Genomic DNA, 20000 nt, shown 5'->3' with positions numbered 1-20000 from the left:
GTGTGTTTTATCTTCAGTTTAACGTCTATTCACTATAAGTGTTTTTAGACGGAAAGGAGTAAAGAAGTGGATAAAGGAAAGGGTATGCATGTGAATATTAGTGTAAAAAAAAAAAAAAAAAAAAAAAAAAAAAAAAAAAAATTCATGTTATGTAACAGAGGAAAAGTATATTATAAGAAAAAGGTCTAAAGAGATTGTGGTGTGTATTGAATGAGGTGTCATGGGAAGGAGAATATGTATATGCATATCAACAAGTATTAACCTATAACAATGTAAATATAAATAACAACATTAATTATAACACATCAAAGGAGGATACCAACTGGACTGGAGTTTAAAATTTCCGAAAACATTCTAAGCAATGAATAATCATTCAAAATCTTTTCAGTGGCTAATGAAATATTGGAAGAAAAGTCATCAACTACATCTTTAGGAATTAACGGTCTTATGCTCGGACAATGAATGAGTAGATGACTTACAGTTATTTGCTTACCGCATACACATTTTATATTTTTAGAAAATTTTGTACGAAAGGCATTTAAACGAATTCTATACATTAGACTTGTAATTTGTCTTGAATGTGCTGCTGGTGTCAAATTTAGAAAATGTTTGGGATTAGCTGCATTCTTTGTGTTTACACAACATTGGTAATATTGATTATTTGAATCTATAAGTAATTTCTTAAATCGATTTCTAGAGACATTTTCTATACAACTAATGTATTCATGTAGATCTAACTGGATGTCAAGTTGTATTGCGCCTTCGAAATTACGTGCTGCTCTTCTAGCTGCTTGGTCTACCCACTCATTTGAAGATATTCCACAGTGCGAAGGTACCCAACAGAAAGTTAATTTAATGCCCTGTTTTGTCAGTTGGTGAATAATATGTTTTATTTCCATTGTCATCTCTATTCGCTTCTTTGAATTTGGAGATTCTATAGCTTTTAATACTGACTTCGAGTCTACACATAATAGAATTTCACTGACAGTTTTCGGAATGTCTGAAATATAATTTAAGGCCATAAGTATGGCTATAAGTTCAGCTGTGAAAATGGAATATTGTCTACCAATATAGTATAATTTTTCTAATCTAAATGAAGGAATTACAAAAGCCGCTCCTGAATTACCATCTTCTAGAACAGATCCGTCTGTGTATATTTTTAGATAATTAGAATATTGATTTTCTATATGGGAGAGCACTTCAGGTTTTAACAAAAATGGTGACTGGTTCTTGGATAAATCTGTATAATCCATGTCAAAGGTAGCTTTACACTGCTCCCATTCAGGGACTGGTGAAAAAGTAGGTATTTTTGCAATTTGCTTGTCTCTTGATTCCGTAGCACTAATGATATCTGATGCAAATGTATTGATGGATGTCATAGACTGTATCGTCTTAGCTCGTTTAGCAAAATCTTTTTGTGAACTTAAATTAACTTCTTCTTTTGAAAAGGTTTCATATGCTAAAGATTTGATAACGAATTTCGCAGCTGAAGCTTTCCTTTGTTCATCAAGAGATAAAACACCTGCTTCTCTGTAGGTCCCTAAATTTGATGTAAGAATGGGCACACCTAGAGCAAGTTTATAAGCCTTACAATCGATGCTTTGCAGCTTCTTTAACAAATGCAGTGGAGCACTGAAAAATACCTCTTGAGCGTATGTCAAGCGTGAACGTACGAGAGAGGTTGCGAGAGATATCAACGCTTTGGTATCTTGCCCCCAGTGCTGTTTACAAATTATTTTAAGGAAATTTAGACCTTTTCTTGCTTTGTTTAGTATATAGTCAATATGATAATTCCACGAAAGCTTTGAAGAAATATAAACTCCCAAAAATTTAACATATTGTGTATATCTGATGATAGAACCATTTATTGTAAACACAGGGAGCTTTTCTGGGTCTGATCCTGTGTTAAATAGCATCATATTTGTTTTTTCTAAGGACAATGATAAGCCATTTTCCGTCATAAAGTTGCTGATTTTATCAAGTTCCCGCTGGTATATTTTCTTTATGTAATTCAGTGTCCTAGTAGGCGTTTTATTTTTCATTGTCACCTTCATCCATAAACAAATGTCATCAGCAAATTGAACCAAGACTGTATCTTTAGCTAGCTTGTTAGGTAGATCTGCTAATAATATATTGAATAAAATTGGCGAAATTACTGATCCTTGTGGTAATCCCATATGTAATTGTCTGGGGTTTGAGTAGGTGTTTCCTATTCTTACTTGTATAAATCTATCTGATAAGAAACTTCTAATATAATCATACATGTTGCCTGTGATACCGATATTTTTCAGTTTATATAAAAGTCGAGCGTGCCACACTTGGTCGTATGCTTTTTTCACATCAAAAAAAGTCGCTAGTACGTTTTTTCGCCTTGCAAACTGTTGCTTTACCTGTGTAGTCAGTTTGACTAGATGTTCTGTGGAGGATCTACCTTTTCTGAAGCCAGCTTGGTTTACAGGAATTACACTATGCTTCTCACAATAATGAACAAGTCTTTTTAGAACAATTTTTTCCATTAGTTTGCATACATGCGATGTTAAGGCAATTGGTCGATAACTGTTTTTATCTGTTCTGCGTTTGCCCTGTTTGTGTATTGGGACAACAATTGATTGTTTCCATACAAGAGGAATGTCACCATCAGACCAACATTTCTTTAAAATTAAGTGTAAGAAATCAGTCAAATTTCCAGGCAAATGTCTCAACATTTCGTTTGAAATTCCGTCTAAACCAACTGCTGTTTTTTTGCTGCTGAGATTTGAGAGACATTCCTTTATTTCATCTGGTGTTATTTCACTATTTATATATAGGTGATTTACGCTCTCTGAACCTTGGTATATTTCATTTTTCTCTTGGCTTTCTCTGAACTTTCTATTTTCTTCTGACAAACCAGTGTTTCTACTATGATTACCAAACATGTCAGCAAAAACTTCTGCCTTTTCAATATTTGAAGGTAGATCTGTATGGTCCAGTTTAATTGGGCATTGTGGTAAATATATTCCATTTTTCATTGATTTTAGTTTTTCCCATACCTTTTGCATATCTTTGTGATTGAAAACTTCATTTGTGCAGAAAGACGACCAGTACTGCCTTTTCGCTTGTGCGTTAACACTATTTGCTTTATTTTTAGCCTTTTTCATCTCTAAATGATTTGGGATGGATTGTACTTTTAAGTATATTTTGAATTTTGACTTCTTTTCTTTCTTTGCTGCTTCACAAGCCTCATTCCACCAGATATTACCAGAGTGCTTATGATCTTTAACCGATTTGTACTTGGGTATAGATTCATTTGCAGCGGTGATGACTACATTTGTAAATGTCGAATATAAACTGTTGATGTCTGTGTCGTTTATGTTGCAAATTTGAAACGATGAAAGTAAACTTGTGAATTTATCCCAGTTCGCATGTCGGTAATTATATTTTGGGATCTTATCCTCGTTTGGATCTATTGACTGAGGCATTTTAGATTCAAGTCTTATTATAATAGGCAAATGATCACTATTAAGAGTGTCATCCAGTGTATTCCAGTCACATATTGGTGCCAGATCTGGTGAGATTAAAGTGAGATCTATGGCAGTTGCTCTATGACTTGGATTGTCTGGTATCCGTGTTATTCTGCCATCGTTAAGTAGGTATAAAGAAGTATCTACAATGTTTTCAATAAAACGATTGCTAGTGATCGACTGGCAGTCTTTCTCCCAAAATGGCGAGTGTGCATTGAAGTCTCCCGTGATGAGAACTTTTTTGTCCTGGTCTGTCCGTAATGTTCGAATCCACTCTGTATTAAAGTCATTTGGACCCTGAGGTAGGTATACAGAAATGACAGTTAAGAGTGAAGAATTATACTGGACTTTTACAGCACAAGAATGAATATTTGGTATATCTGGTGGAACGGGGCTGGGGCATGGAGTGTACTTGACCCCTTCTCGAATGTATATAGCTGTGCTGATTTTCTCATTGGTATCCACCTTCTGATGTAATGGCGGAAAGTAATAGTGATCAAATTTAGGAAGTTTATCTCGCTTTACATTTAGAGATTGAAGGGCTAGCAACTGGTAATTATGATTATGTGTGTGTGTGTGTGCGTGTGTGTGTGTGTGTGTGTGAGAGAGTACGTACGTATATGATAATGTACCAATTGTTCTTTTCATCGCTTTGTTACCTTTAATAGACTATTCCAGTTACTATTCTTATTTCACTTCATTTTATTTCTTTATTTTTATGTTTTGTGTCGTTCTTTATTTTTAAGTTTTGTGTCGTTAAATGGGCAGAATTGTAAAAAAAAAGGCCTTTACTGTGCTTAATTCTTTACCCATTAAAGATTCAATCAATCAGTCTTCTTCTTCGTCTTCTCAACGTTATCAGTCATCATTATCATCCTCATTATTGCCTTTATCATCAAGGGCCACTCACATTCGTCGAAGTCCACGGCAACTTCGGGCTGGATGGCGACGTTGGTGTCATTGATGGTGTTGTTGAGGGCTTTGATAGCATCGGTCACGTTATTCTTGAACTCCTCCTGCTGAACCTCGTCCAGTTCCACCAGATTACCAGCACTGAAGTTTGCTCCGAGGTCCACGGTACTGTACCTGTGCATGTTGTGTGTGTGTGTGTGAAAGGACAACAAATGTTTACATGATGACTCATGTGACCTCATTTAAGTAAATGACGTATTACATGGTTATGACGTAGAAGATTTTTTTTATTTAATTTTTTTATTTATTTATTTTTTAAAATAAAGATACAACGTCAGCGGAAAAAAGGCCAACGATTGTTTATTTATTTTTTTGTTGGAAGAGGCTTTCTGTGTTATTTATTTCATGCAGCCAAGACAGTTCGGTTAATCTTAAGTAGTGTTGCAAAGATGAGCAACGTAGTCTGATCTATCCTGAAGTTTAATACCAGAAAAAAAATACTATCATCATTTATGTTGTGTTTCATATAGTTTGTATTCTCTCTCTCTCTCTCTCTCTCTCTCTCTCTCTCTCTGTGTGTGTGTGTGTGTGTGTGTGTGTGTGTGTGTGAGACAGAGAGTCAGGTAAAGTACAGTCACCAGCATTGATTGACTGATTGATATGGATACTTATGTAAAGCCCAACCTCGGTCGGAGACCAAGCTCTAAGCGCTTTGCAAACATGGTGTCATTTACACAACAGACTGCCTACCTGGGTAGAGGCAACTGACGGTTGCCATTTGGGCGCTCATCATTCGTTTTCCTGTGTCATTCAATCAGATTTTCAGGCACGCACACATACACACTCAGACAGACATGTAACGTTTTACGTGTATGTCCTTTTTGTTCAATTACCCCGCCACGTAGGCACCCATACTACGTTTCCAGGTGTGTGCATGCTGAGTATGTTCCTGTTTCCATAACCCACCGAAAACTGACATGGATTGCAGGATCTTTATCGTGCGTATTTGAACTTCAGCGTGCGTATATACACGAAGGGGGTTTAGACACAAGCAGGTCTGTATATATATTAACCTGGGAGATCGGAAACAAATCTCAACCCTTTAACCCACCAGGCGCCGTCACCGAGATCCGAACCCGGGACCTTCAGATTGAAAGTCCAACGTTTAACCATTCGGCTATTGCGCCCGTTAGTGCATCTACGCATCTGTCAGTCGGTTCGTTCAATATAAGTTACCAGCGTCAACATACTAGTGTAGTTAGTTCAACTGAAGTTTCCAGCATCAATAGACGTGTGTAGTTAATTCAATCGCTACCAGCATGATCACACCTGCTTAGTTAATTCAAAGTCACCAACATCAACGTAACTCTGTAAAGAAAATTAACATCGGCATGCACTTTCCTGTTTAAAGCAAGTAGTAGTAGTAGTAGTAGTAGTAGTAGTAGTAGTAGTATATATATATATATATATATATATATATATATATATATATATATATATATATATATATATGATAGTCAGTCGTGTCCGACTATGACCATCAGAACAGCAGAGGAGGTAACTGCTGTTCCAACAAATTAGGCTAAAATTTGATTATAGTGGAGAGTGTCTTGCCCAAGTACATCCCCACTCTCTCGGCCAAGAGGGTTTTAGGACAGTCGGCGTTGGGATGGTTCCCAAAGGCCGACTAGCCCACAAGGCTGCAGCACTAAGAGCCAGTGCAATTTTGCCTCCTAGTTTGAGAGTCATAGTCCTTCACAAAAGACTCAGCTGTAAATGGTTTCCCCATTGACTGGAGAAGTAGTAGTAGTAGTAGTAGTAGTAGTAGCAGAGGCAATACACATGATGTTGATGATGGTGGTGATAATGATAGAAATGATAATGATGATGATAATGATAACGCCGCTTCTACTGCTACTGCTGCCACTAAAACTACTACTACCACTACTACTGCTGCTGCTGCTGCTAATACTGCCGTTGTCATGCTGACAAACGGGGGCCTCGGTTTATCGTCTCATCCGAATGACTAGACGCTCAGTTTGATTTTCCAGGTCTAAAACTTGGGAGAAAGGGCGAGAGCGGGATTCGAACCCACACCCTCACGGACACTGTATTGGCTGATAAGCGTTGTAACCACTCCGCCACCTTCCTCTTCACGTTGATCAATACGCTGGATACACGTGGAGGGGTGGCCCAGTGGTGATACACCTCGACAAGAAGCCAGCGTCCACGTGTTCGAACCTCGCATAGACCAGTATTTTGTGCCCCATCCGCAGCCCCCTCTTCTACGCCTTGTTTGCTGGCGCTGGTCCCACAGAGAAATCTGTTATGGTAAAAGAGTAACTCAATACAATGCAATACAATACAATACAATACAATACAATACCAAGACAACACAACACAACACAAAACAATACAATACGACATAATACAATACAACACAATAACAATACAACACAATACAATACAATACAATACAACACAACACAATAACAATACAATACAACACAATACAATACAGCACAATACAACACAACACAATAACAATACAATACAACACAATACAATAAAACACAATATAATACAATGACAATACAATACAACACAATACAATACAACAGCACAACACAATGCAACACAATACAATAAAACGCAATATAATACAATGACAATACAATACAATACAACACAATACAATACAACACAATAACAACACAATACAACACAATACAATACAATGCAATACAACAATACAATACAATACAATAAACACAGTACAACACAATACAATACAACACAATACAACACAATACAATACAGCACAATACAACCATACAATACAACACAATACAATACAATGCAACACAATACAACACAATACAATACAATGCAACACAATACAACACAATACAATAAAACACAATATAATACAATACAATACAATGCAATACAACACAATACAATACAATACAATACAATACAATACAATAAACACAATACAACACAATACAATACAATACAACACAATACAACACAATACAATACAACACAATAACAATACAATACAATACAATAAACACAATACAACACAATACAATACAATACAATAAACACAATACAACACAATACAACACAATACAATACAATGCAATGCAACACAATAACAACACAATACAACACAATACAATACAATACAACACAATAACAATACAATACAATAAACACAATACAACACAATACAATACAATAAACACAATACAACACAATACAATACAATACAACACAATAACAACACAATACAACACAATACAATACAATACAACACAACACAACACAATACAATACAACACAACACAATACTACACAACACAATACAACGCAATGCAATAAAACACAACACAACACAACACAACACAACACAACACAATACAATACAATACAATACAATACAATACAACACAATAGTCTTTCGCCGGGATGAAACAATAAGCTCAGACGCCCAGTGTGCAGCATGCACTTGACGCACGTAAAAGATCCCACGGCGACAAAAAAGGGGGCAGTCATTGGTATGAATGCAGTACGAAATTCCACTCCAACAGTACAACAAAGACAGTCGCAGTTTACGTACCCTGGCGAGGCGGTAGTCGCCGCCCTGAAAAAGAAAGCAAATCAATGGTTGAAATTATAATGATACGACTTAAGAATATTAACTCTAGATAATCATAAAAAAATTATAAACATACATGAAACATCCAACAGAATGCTAGATTAAAAATCGAACTCGAAAAGCAAAGAAATAAAACTGGTAATCATAACAGGATTCCTTGCAATGTTTTTTTTTGGTTTGTTTGTTAGTTTTTGTCATTTTTTTTTTTAAGTTTTAGTTTTTTGCAACCGCTTTAACAGATTTCTTAAACCTTGAAAAATCCAAGAATGTTGGTACTCCCTACCTTCTCATCTACCTGCCTCTCTCTGTGTGTGTCTTTCTCTGTCTGTCTGTCTGTTTGTTTGTCTGTCTCTCCTTATCTCTCTAACCCCCTTCCCCCCCCCCCCCCCCCCAAATATCACCCTCCACCTCCTCTCTCTCTTTCTCTCTCTGCAGTTATCTGAACCGTCGACTTTTCCACACAACTCCCGGATTGACCTCCTTTTCGACCGGTTATTGCCAGTGCTGTCTGTCTTATCATCTCACCTTCCTTCCCTCCCTCCCTCCCCCCCCTCCCCCTAGCCCCCCCCCTCCCCCTCCACACACACACACACACACCCAATACTCACTTTCACCAGCCGATAGTTCCAATATCACCCCCCTCCCACCCCCAACCCCTCCTTTACCCTCTTCTTCTTCCCTCCACCACTACCCCTCCTCTCTCGCTGTGTGTGTGTGTGTGTGTGTGTGTGTGTGTGTGTGTGTGTGTGTGTGTGTGTGTGTGTGTGTGTGTGTGTGTGTGTGTGTGTGTGTGTGTGTGTGTGTGTGTGTGTGTGTGTGTGTGTGTGTGTGTGTGTGTGTATGTGTGTGTGTATGTGTGTGTTTGTGTGTATCTATGTGTGTGTGTGTGTGTGTGTGTGTGTGTGTGTGTGTGTGTGTGTGTGTGTATGTGTGTGTTTGTGTGTATCTATGTGTGTGTGTGTGTGTGTGTGTGTGTGTGTGTGTGTGTGTGTGTGTGTGTGTGTGTGTGTGTGCGCGCGCGCGCGCCTGTGTGTGTGTATGACATTACTTACTCTCGTCTTTTTCTGCGGTTGCCTTGCCCTGTTGGAATTTCCCTTTGAAAGAGACAAGAAAGAAAAAAAAAACGAAAAAAAAACACAGGGTGTAAATGTTGAATTTGACACAGGCACACACAGATATAATTATAAATAAAAAGACACACAGACACATTTAGACACATAGACACACACCACACACACACTCACACACACACACACACACACACACACACACACACACACACACACACACAAGCGGCAATCAAGCGCGCCGTTATGACACACATATCAAGTTGTTACCAAGCAGTAAAAAGTTATATTGTGGGCAGTATGGAATATTTTGTCCGCACACACACACACACACACACACACACACACACACACACACACACACACACACACACACACACACACACACACACACACACACACACACACGAAAGACAGAGGGTATATAATTATATCAAGATGTTGATCAATAGAACAGAATGGAAGAGCTAGAGGACGAAGAAGAATATGAGAAAAATCAGTAAAAGAAAACACACACTTAATCAAAACTTACTTGATGAACATTCCAATGAACGTATCAGGAAATCTTAGTCTGAATGGTGCTTCGAACTGTAAGAGAGAGAGAGAAAAAAAAAACAGTTTCAGTTTCAGTTTCAGTAGCTCAAGGAGGCGTCACTGCGTTCGGACAAATCCATATACGCTACACCACTTCTGCCAAGCAGATGCCTGACCAGCAGTGTAACCCAACGCGCTTAGTCAGGCGTTGAGAGGAAAAAAAAAGAAAAAGAAAGAAGAAAAAAAAGGTGAATAAATAATAGATAAGCGTACATAAATAAATAAATAAATAAATAAATAATGATTATGATATAAAAAAGGTAACAGTAGTAGTAGTAGTAGTAGTTGTAGTAAAAAAAAAAGACAACAATGATAATAATAATAAAAAAGCAACAACAACAACAGAAAAAACCGACCCAACAACAATGTATTGTTTAAAGCACGCTTTATTTGGGTGACAGTCGACTGATGAATTCGAACAACAATATCAAACACGCGCTGACATGAATGTCAACACACGGACACACGCAGGTACACGTATGGGTGCTGTACACACACACACACACACACACACACACACACATGATCACTTACACTTACACTCACAGACACAGAAACACATACACTAACACAGAGAGAGACACAGAGAGAGAGAGAGAGAGAGAGAGAGACAGAGACAGAGACAGACAGACAGACAGACAGACAGAGACACAGAGAGATACAGAGACAGACAGACAGACAGACAGACAGACAGACACACACACACACACACACACACACACACACGTACACACACACACACACATACACACACACACATACACACGCATGCTTTTACAAATTTCTCACCTGTTCTTTTAAGCCCTTTCCCCAAGCATTGTCGAAATCGGTTTTGACAAGCACCAAGATTTTAATGTTCATCAAGAACACGGCTCCGTCTGAGAAAACAAGCAATACAACGACATTAGAACGAGAAGTTTCTGTTTCAAGGATGTGGTATCTAAGGTGTGTGGACTGGCCCATAATATAAGCTACACTATATCTGCTTAATAAAAAAAGAAAAAAAAAGAAGAAAAGATAAGGGAGCAGCTTCAGAGTCAATATATATATATATATATATATATATATATATATATATATATATATATATATATATATATATATTAGCAGATACTTGACTTACGCATTGGTTCGAAGCTCTGCTCATGGCTTTGAAAACCTGCCATCGACAGTCTATGTATAATCAAATGATCAAGTAATTACCTACCTGTCTAGCTCCGTACCTCCCTGCCTACCTACCTGCCTACCTATCTACCTGACTACCTGCCCACTAACCTAGCTACCTAGCTCTGCTCAGGGCTTTGAGAAAGTACCATAGGTAGTCTTTGAATAAGCAAGTAACTAAGGTAACAACCTACCTACCTGACTACCTACCTGACTACCTAATAACTTAACTAACCAGCTCTGCTCAGGGCTTTGAGAACGTGCCATTGGTAGTCTTTGAATAATCAAGTAACTAAAGTAACAACCTGACTACCTACCTGCCTACCTGACTACCTACCTACCTACCTGCCTACTAACTTAACTAACTAGTTCTACTCGGGGCTTTGAGAACGTACCATAGGTAGTCTTTGAATAATCAAGTAACTAAAGTAACAGCCTACCTACCTACCTGCCTACCTCCCTACCTACTTGCCTACCTACCTACCTACCTAACTAACTAGCTAGCTCTGCTCAGGGCTTTGAGAACGTACCATAGGTTGTCTGAATAATCGAGTAACTAAAGTAGCAACCTACCTACCTTCCTACCTACCTACCAACCTACAATATTAGCACTCTATGTTATAAACGTATTCACAAATCTGCCCCTTCCTATCTATGTGGCTGCCTTCACCGCTACACTCCATCTCGATCACTACGATCAGCTTCGGATCCACTCTGTTTACGCATACCCAGATTCAAACACTCGACGGTTGGCCGCCGTTCTTTCTCTGTCTTTGGACCTTGCAATTGGAATGAACTTCCTCTTTAGCTTCGTCAAGTCTCCACACACAGCTCTTTCAAGCCTGGCCTTAAAACCCACCTCTTCCCAAAATAGCCTCTCTTGCCTGCCTCTTCCTTGTCTTTAGTTTCTACAGTTTTGGAGTTATGCATGCGTGTGAATGACTGGTGCGAAAGCGCTTTGATTTGTCTGTGCACAATATTCAGCGCTATACAAATATTATTATCATTATCATTACCATCATCATCATCATCATCATTATTATTATTATTATTATTAACCTAACTGACTGACTGACTGACTACTTACTAACCTACCTACCTACCTACCTACCTAGCTGAGTATATACACTAAAATGAAATGGGGAAAAAATGAAAGAAAGGAAGAATATTACTCTGAAAAAAAAGAAAAAAAAAAAAAGAAGAAAAAAAAAGAGATTGATATGAAAATGAGAATAGAAATAGGGTGGGCCATGTTCAGAGAATGTATGCATACCCATGCATATAAGGAACAGAGAATAACTCACCCAAGTTTGGATTTTGAACTGGGAATTGCGTTGTTCGTAGTGTAGTAGTAGTTGTTGTTTCTGTAGTAGTGGTTGTGTCCGCAACAGTTGTTGTTTCTGCTGTAGTGGCTGTGTCCGCAACAGTAGTGGCTGTGTCCGCAACAGTTGTGGCTGTGTCCGCAACAGTAGTTTCTGATGTAGTAGCTGTGTCCGCAACAGTAGTGGCTGTGTCCGCAACAGTTGTGGCTGTGTCCGCAACAGTAGTTTCTGATGTAGTAGCTGTGTCTGCAACAGTTGTGGCTGTGTTCGCAACAGTAGTTTCTAATGTAGTAGCTGTGTCCGCAACAGTAGTGGCTGTGTCCGCAACAGTTGTTGTTTCTGCAGTAGTGGCTGTTTCTGCGACAGTTGTGGCTGCGTCCGCAACAGTAGTGGCTGTGTCCGCAACAGTTGTGGCTGTGTCCGCAACAGTTGTGGCTGTGTCCGCAACAGTTGTTGTTTCTGCTGTAGTGGATGTGTCCGCAACAGTAGTCGCTGTGTCCGCAACAGTTGTTGTTTCTGCTGTAGTGGCTGTGTCAGCAACAGTAGTGGCTGTGTCTGCAACGGTAGTGGCTGTGGCCGCAACAGTAGTGGCTGTGTCTGCAACAGTTGTTGTTTCTGCTGTAGTGGCTGTGTCCGCAACAGTAGTGGCTGTGTCCGCAACAGTTGTGGCTGTGTCCGCAACAGTAGTGGCTGTGTCCGCAACAGTTGTGGCTGTGTCCGCAACAGTTGTTGTTTCTGCAGTAGTGGCTGTGTCCGCAACAGTTGTTGTTTCTGCTGTAGTGGCTGTGTCCGCAACAGTTGTTGTTTCTGCTGTAGTGGCTGTGTCAGCAACAGTTGTTGTTTCTGCTGTAGTGGCTGTGTCTGCAACAGTAGTGGCTGTGTCTGCAACAGTAGTGGCTGTGTCCGCAACAGTTGTGGCTGTGTCCGCAACAGTAGTGGCTGTGTCCGCAACAGTTGTGGCTGTGTCCGCAACAGTTGTTGTTTCTGCTGTAGTGGCTGTGTCCGCAACAGTTGTGGCTGTGTCCGCAACAGTTGTTGTTTCTGCTGTAGTGGCTGTGTCCGCAACAGTTGTGGCTGTGTCCGCAACAGTTGTGGCTGTGTCCGCAACAGTTGTTGTTTCTGCTGTAGTGGCTGTGTCCGCAACAGTTGTGGCTGTGTCCGCAACAGTTGTGGCTGTGTCCGCAACAGTTGTTTCTGATGTAGTGGCTGTGTCTGCAACAGTTGTGGCTGTGTCCGCAACAGTAGTGGCTGTGTCCGCAACAGTAGTGGCTGTGTCTGCAACAGTTGTGGCTGTGTCTGCAACAGTTGTGGCTGTGTCCGCAACAGTAGTGGCTGTGTCCGCAACAGTTGTTGTTTCTGCTGTAGTGGCTGTGTCCGCAACAGTTGTTGTTTCTGCAGTAGTGGCTGTGTCCGCAACAGTTGTTGTTTCTGCTGTAGTGGCTGTGTCCGCAACAGTTGTTGTTTCTGCAGTAGTGGCTGTGTCCGCAACAGTTGTGGCTGTGTCCGCAACAGTTGTGGCTGTGTCCGCAACAGTAGTGGCTGTGTCCGCAACAGTTGTGGCTGTGTCCGCAACAGTTGTTGTTTCTGCAGTAGTGGCTGTGTCCGCAACAGTAGTGGCTGTGTCCGCAACAGTAGTGGCTGTGTCCGCAACAGTTGTGGCTGTGTCCGCAACAGTAGTGGCTGTGTCCGCAACAGTTGTGGCTGTGTCCGCAACAGTTGTTGTTTCTGCTGTAGTGGCTGTGTCCGCAACAGTTGTGGCTGTGTCCGCAACAGTTGTTGTTTCTGCTGTAGTGGCTGTGTCCGCAACAGTAGTGGCTGTGTCCGCAACAGTTGTGGCTGTGTCCGCAACAGTTGTTGTTTCTGCTGTAGTGGCTGTGTCCGCAACAGTTGTGGCTGTGTCCGCAACAGTTGTGGCTGTGTCCGCAACAGTTGTTTCTGATGTAGTGGCTATGTCTGCAAGAGTTGTGGCTGTGTCCGGAACAGTAGTGGCTGTGTCCGAAACAGTTGTTGTTTCTGCAGTAGTGGCAGTGTCCGCAACAGTAGTCGCTGCGTCCGCAACAGTTGTTGTTTCTGCTGCAGTGGCTGTGTCAGCAACAGTAGTGGCTGTGTCTGCAACAGTTGTGGCTGTGTCCGCAACAGTAGTGGCTGTGTCAGCAACAGTTGTTGTTTCTGCTGTAGTGGCTGTGTCCGCAACAGTTGTTGTTTCTGCAGTAGTGGCTGTGTCCGCAACAGTTGTTGTTTCTGCTGTAGTGGCTGTGTCCGCAACAGTTGTTGTTTCTGCAGTAGTGGCTGTGTCCGCAACAGTTGTGGCTGTGTCCGCAACAGTTGTGGCTGTGTCAGCAACAGTAGTGGCTGTGTCCGCAACAGTTGTGGCTGTGTCCGCAACAGTTGTTGTTTCTGCTGTAGTGGCTGTGTCCGCAACAGTTGTGGCTGTGTCCGCAACAGTTGTTGTTTCTGCTGTAGTGGCTGTGTCCGCAACAGTTGTTGTTTCTGCTGTAGTGGCTGTGTCCGCAACAGTTGTGGCTGTGTCCGCAACAGTTGTTTCTGATGTAGTGGCTGTGTCTGCAAGAGTTGTGGCTGTGTCCGGAACAGTAGTGGCTGTGTCCGCAACAGTTGTTGTTTCTGCAGTAGTGGCTGTGTCCGCAACAGTTGTTGTTTCTGCTGTAGTGGCTGTGTCCGCAACAGTTGTTGTTTCTGCAGTAGTGGCTGTGTCCGCAACAGTTGTGGCTGTGTCTGCAACAGTAGTGGCTGTGTCCGCAACAGTTGTTGTTTCTGCTGTAGTGGCTGTGTCCGCAACAGTTGTTGTTTCTGCTGTAGTGGCTGTGTCCGCAACAGTTGTGGCTGTGTCCGCAACAGTTGTTTCTGATGTAGTGGCTGTGTCCGCAACAGTTGTGGCTGTGTCCGCAACAGTTGTTGTTTCTGCTGTAGTGGCTGTGTCCGCAACAGTTGTGGCTGTGTCCGCAACAGTTGTGGCTGTGTCCGCAACAGTAGTGGCTGTGTCCGCAACAGTTGTTGTTTCTGCTGTAGTGGCTGTGTCCGCAACAGTAGTGGCTGTGTCCGCAACAGTTGTTGTTTCTGCTGTAGTGGCTGTGTCCGCAACAGTAGTGGCTGTGTCCGCAACAGTTGTGGCTGTGTCCGCAACAGTTGTGGCTGTGTCCGCAACAGTTGTTGTTTCTGCTGTAGTGGCTGTGTCCGCAACAGTAGTGGCTGTGTCCGCAACAGTTGTGGCTGTGTCCGCAACAGTAGTGGCTGTGTCCGCAACAGTTGTGGCTGTGTCCGCAACAGTTGTTGTTTCTGCAGTAGTGGCTGTGTCCGCAACAGTTGTGGCTGTGTCCGCAACAGTTGTTGTTTCTGCTGTAGTGGCTGTGTCAGCAACAGTTGTTGTTTCTGCAGTAGTAGCTGTGTCCACAACAGTTGTGGCTGTGTCCGCAACAGTTGTGGCTGTGTCCGCAACAGTTGTTGTTTCTGCTGTAGTGGCTGTGTCCGCAACAGTAGTGGCTGTGTCCGCAACAGTTGTTTCTGATGTAGTGGCTGTGTCTGCAAGAGTTGTGGCTGTGTCCGGAACAGTAGTGGCTGTGTCCGCAACAGTTGTTGTTTCTGCAGTAGTGGCAGTGTCCGCAACAGTTGTTGTTTCTGCTGTAGTGGCTGTGTCCGCAACAGTTGTTGTTTCTGCAGTAGTGGCTGTGTCCGCAACAGTTGTTGTTTCTGCTGTAGTGGCTGTGTCCGCAACAGTTGTTGTTTCTGCTGTAGTGGCTGTGTCAGCAACAGTTGTTGTTACTACAGAAGTGGCTGTGTCCGCAACAGTAGTGGCTGTGTCCGCAACAATTGTTGTTTCAGCTGCAGTGGCTGTGTCCGCAACAGTAGTGGCTGTGTCCGCAACAGTAGTGGCTGTGTCCGCAACAGTTGTTGTTTCTGCAGTAGTGGCTGTGTCCGCAACAGTTGTTGTTTCTGCAGTAGTGGCTGTGTCAGCAACAGTTGTTGTTTCTACAGTAGTGGCTGTGTCAGCAACAGTTGTTGTTTCTACAGTAGTGGCTGTGTCTGCAACAGTTGTGGCTGTGTCCGCAACAGTTGTTGTTTCTACAGTAGTGGCTGTGTCCGCAACAGTTGTGGCTGTGTCCGCAACAGTTGTTGTTTCTGCTGTGGTGGCTGTGTCCGCAACCGTAGTGGCTGTGTCCGCAACAGTTGTTGATTCTGATGTAGTGGCTGTGTCCGCAACAGTTGTTGTTTCTGCTGTAGTGGCTGTGTCCGCAACAGTAGTGGCTGTATCCGCAACAGTTGTGGCTGTGTCCGCAACAGTTGTTGTTTCTGCTGTGGTGGCTGTGTCCGCAACAGTTGTTGTTTCTGCAGTAGTGGCTGTGTCTGCAACAGTTGTGGCTGTGTCCGCAACAGTTGTTGTTTCTGCTGTGGTGGCTGTGTCCGCAGCAGTTGTGGCTGTGTCCGCAACAGTAGTGGCTGTGTCCGCAACAGTTGTGGCTGTGTCCGCAACAGTAGTGGCTGTGTCTGCAACAGTTGTGGCTGTGTCAGCAACAGTTGTTGTTTCTGCAGTAGTGGCTGTGTCTGCAACAGTAGTGGCTGCGTCAGCAACAGTTGTTGTTTCTGCATTTGTGGCTGTGTCCGGAACAGTAGTGGCTGTGTCTGCAACAGTTGTTGTTTCTACAGTAGTGGCTGTGTCAGCAACAGTTGTTGTTTCTGCTGTGGTGGCTGTGTCTGCAACAGTAGTGGCTGTGTCTGCAATAGTAGTGGCTGTGTCAGCAACAGTTGTTGTTTCTGCTGTAGTGGCTGTGTCAGCAACAGTAGTGGCTGTGTCCGCAACAGTTGTGGCTGTGTCTTCAACAGTAGTGGCTGTGTCCGCAACAGTAGTGGCTGTGTCAGCAACAGTAGTGGCTGTGTCCGCAACAGTTGTGGCTGTGTCCGCAACAGTTGTTGTTTCTGCAGTACTGGCTGTGTCTGCAACAGTTGTTGTTTCTGGAGTAGTGGCTGTGTCCGCAACAGTTGTTGTTTCTGCTGTAGTGGCTGTGTCCGCAACAGTTGTTGTTTCTGCTGTGGTGGCCGTGTCTGCAACAGTAGTGGCTGTGTCCGCAACAGTTGTTGTTTCTGCTGTGGTGGCCGTGTCTGCAACAGTAGTGGCTGTGTCAGCAACAGTTGTTGTTTCTGCAGTTGTGGCTGTGTCCGCAACAGTTGTTGTTTCTGCTGTAGTGGCTGTGTCCGCAACAGTAGTGGCTGTGTCCGCAACAGTAGTGGCTGTGTCCGCAACAGTAGTGGCTGTGTCCGCAACAGTTGTTGTTTCTGCAGTAGTGGCTGTGTCCGCAACAGTTGTGGCTGTGTCCGCAACAGTAGTGGCTGTGTCCGCAACAGTTGTTGTTTCTGCAGTAGTGGCTGTGTCCGCAACAGTTGTTGTTTCTGCTGTAGTGGCTGTGTCCGCAACAGTAGTGGCTGTGTCCGCAACAGTAGTGGCTGTGTCCGCAACAGTAGTGGCTGTGTCCGCAACAGTTGTTGTTTCTGCTGTAGTGGCTGTGTCCGCAACAGTTGTGGCTGTGTCCGCAACAGTAGTGGCTGTGTCCGCAACAGTTGTTGTTTCTGCAGTAGTGGCTGTGTCCGCAACAGTTGTGGCTGTGTCCGCAACAGTTGTGGCTGTGTCCGCAACAGTTGTTTCTGATGTAGTGGCTGTGTCTGCAACAGTTGTGGCTGTGTCCGCAACAGTTGTTTCTGCTGTGGTGGCTGTGTCCGCAACCGTTGTTGTTTCTGCAGTAGTGGCTGTGTCCGCAACAGTTGTTGTTTCTGCTGTGGTGGCTGTGTCCGCAACAGTAGTGGCAGTGTCCGCAACCGTTGTTGTTTCTGCTGTAGTGGCTGTGTCCGCAACCGTTGTTGTTTCTGCAGTAGTGGCTGTGTCCGCAACAGTTGTGGCTGTGTCCGCAACAGTTGTGCCTGTGTCCGCAACAGTTGTGGCTGTGTCCGCAACAGTTGTTGTTTCTGCTGTGGTGGCTGTGTCCGCAACAGTAGTGGCAGTGTCCGCAACCGTTGTTGTTTCTGCTGTAGTGGCTGTGTCCGCAACCGTTGTTGTTTCTGCAGTAGTGGCTGTGTCCGCAACAGTTGTGGCTGTGTCCGCAACAGTTGTGCCTGTGTCCGCAACAGTTGTGGCTGTGTCCGCAACAGTAGTGGCTGTGTCCGCAACAGTTGTGGCTGTGTCCGGAACAGTAGTGGCTGTGTCCGCAACAGTAGTGGCTGTGTCCGCAACAGTAGTGGCTGTGTCCGCAACAGTAGTGGCTGTGTCCGCAACAGTAGTGGCTGTGTCCGCAACAGTTGTTTCTGCCGTAGTGGTTGTGTCAGCGGCGCCAGAAGTTGTTTCTGTAGCAGTCGTTGTAGTCTGTGCTGTGGTGGAGTCGACACTGGCAGGGTCTGACGTTGCAGAACTTGCTGCTTGTGTGGCTGTCGATGTGGTGTCTGTCGTGGGGGTTGTCGACGAAGACCTTGTCAGCCCAGGCATAGCTGCTGAAAACAGGCAATGTAACTGTGTCATCTTTTAGGAACACCACCCACGCACACAACAGGTCATTTCGAAAAATAAAGATGTTTATGAAGAATTATAAAGTGTAGTTGGATCATTTTGATTTTGTAAACATTTGCTAGGCTTGATTCTTTGATACACAGACACACTCGCGGGCGCGCACGCGCACGCGCACGTAAACACACACACACACACACACACACACACACACACACACACACACACACACACGCACAAACTCGGTTCAGTCACACATAAACGCGCACACAGACTACAAAGAGTGGAAGTGGGCATGTGTGTGTGTGTGTGTGTGTGTGTGTGTGTGTGTGTGTGTGTGTGTGTGTGTTTGTGTGTGTGTGTGTGTGTGTGTGTGTGTGTGAGAGAGAGAGAGAGAGAGAGAGAGAGAGAGAGAGAGAGTATGTGTGTACGTGTGTGTGTGTGTGTGTGTGTGTGTGTGTGTGTGTGTGTGTGTGTGTGTGTGTGTGTGTGTGAGAGAGAGAGAGAGAGAGAGAGAGAGAGAGTATGTGTGTACGTGTGTGTGTGTGTGTGTGTGTGTGTGTGTGTGTGTGTGTGTTTGAAAGAGAGAGAGAGAGAGAGAGAGAGAGAGAGAGAGAGAGAGATTATGTGTGTACGTGCGTGCGTGTGTGTGTGTGTGTGTGTGTGTGTGTGTGTGTGTGTGCGTGTGTGCGTGTGTAGGTGTGTGTGTGTGTGTGTGTGTGTGTGTGAGAGAGAGAGAGAGAGAGAGAGGAGAGAGAGACAGAGAGATAGAGAGTGAGAGAGAGAGAGAGAATGTGTATACGTGTGTGTTTGTGTTCGTATGTAGGTGTGTGTGCGTGTGTGTGTGTATGTGCGCGCGCGCGCACGTGTGTGTGTGTGTGTGTGTGTGTGTGTGTGTGTGTGTTTGCGTTCGTGTGTGTACGTGTGCGCGCGTGTGTTTTTGTGTATATATTTACGCTTTCAAAGCTTCGGTTTTTTCTTGCCGAACTTACCAGTGAACAGGACGAGCACTACTAAACATCGCTTCATCTTGGCTGGTGATAGGGAGATCCTGAAAAGCAGAATAATAATAATAATAATAATAATAATAATAATAATAATAATAATAATAATAATAATAATAATAAGAAGAAGAAGAAGAAGAAGAAGAAGAAGAAGAAGGTGATGAAGGTGATGATGATGATGATGATGATGATGATGATGATGATGAAAAAGAGAAGAAGAAGAAGAAGAAGAAGAAGAAGGTGATGAAGGTGATGATGATGATGATGA

At 43.1% G+C, this 20000-nt stretch overlaps 1 protein-coding gene and 1 long non-coding RNA gene across 3 annotated transcripts in view; both read right to left on the bottom strand.

The window, feature by feature from the left end:
• Positions 1-16828, bottom strand: part of LOC143292325 (uncharacterized) — a 29987-nt gene extending 13159 nt beyond the window's left edge. Inside the window, exons 1-8 of the mRNA XM_076602514.1 lie at positions 16755-16828; positions 15738-15763; positions 12209-14335; positions 10530-10618; positions 9679-9734; positions 9132-9173; positions 8041-8064; positions 4411-4586 (exon numbers count right to left, since the gene is read on the bottom strand). Of these exons, the coding sequence (XP_076458629.1) occupies positions 4411-4586; positions 8041-8064; positions 9132-9173; positions 9679-9734; positions 10530-10618; positions 12209-14335; positions 15738-15763; positions 16755-16828 (2614 nt within the window). The remainder of the gene's footprint in view (positions 1-4410; positions 4587-8040; positions 8065-9131; positions 9174-9678; positions 9735-10529; positions 10619-12208; positions 14336-15737; positions 15764-16754) is intronic.
• Positions 16829-18399: 1571 nt separating this feature from the next.
• Positions 18400-20000, bottom strand: part of LOC143292127 (uncharacterized) — a 17775-nt gene continuing 16174 nt past the window's right edge. The window contains exons 2-3 of one of the 2 annotated variants that reach the window (XR_013056622.1): positions 19721-19779; positions 18400-18715 (exon numbers count right to left, since the gene is read on the bottom strand). This is a non-coding gene — a long non-coding RNA (uncharacterized LOC143292127). The remainder of the gene's footprint in view (positions 18716-19720; positions 19780-20000) is intronic. The other variant, XR_013056623.1, reaches the window with a different exon arrangement.

This window comes from Babylonia areolata, chromosome 18 (genome assembly GCF_041734735.1).
Source record: "Babylonia areolata isolate BAREFJ2019XMU chromosome 18, ASM4173473v1, whole genome shotgun sequence".
Classification (NCBI taxonomy): Eukaryota; Metazoa; Mollusca; class Gastropoda; order Neogastropoda; family Buccinidae; genus Babylonia; species Babylonia areolata.
The sequence above is the reverse complement of the archived record's forward strand: the minus strand, read 5'-3'. Positions and strand labels throughout refer to the sequence as shown.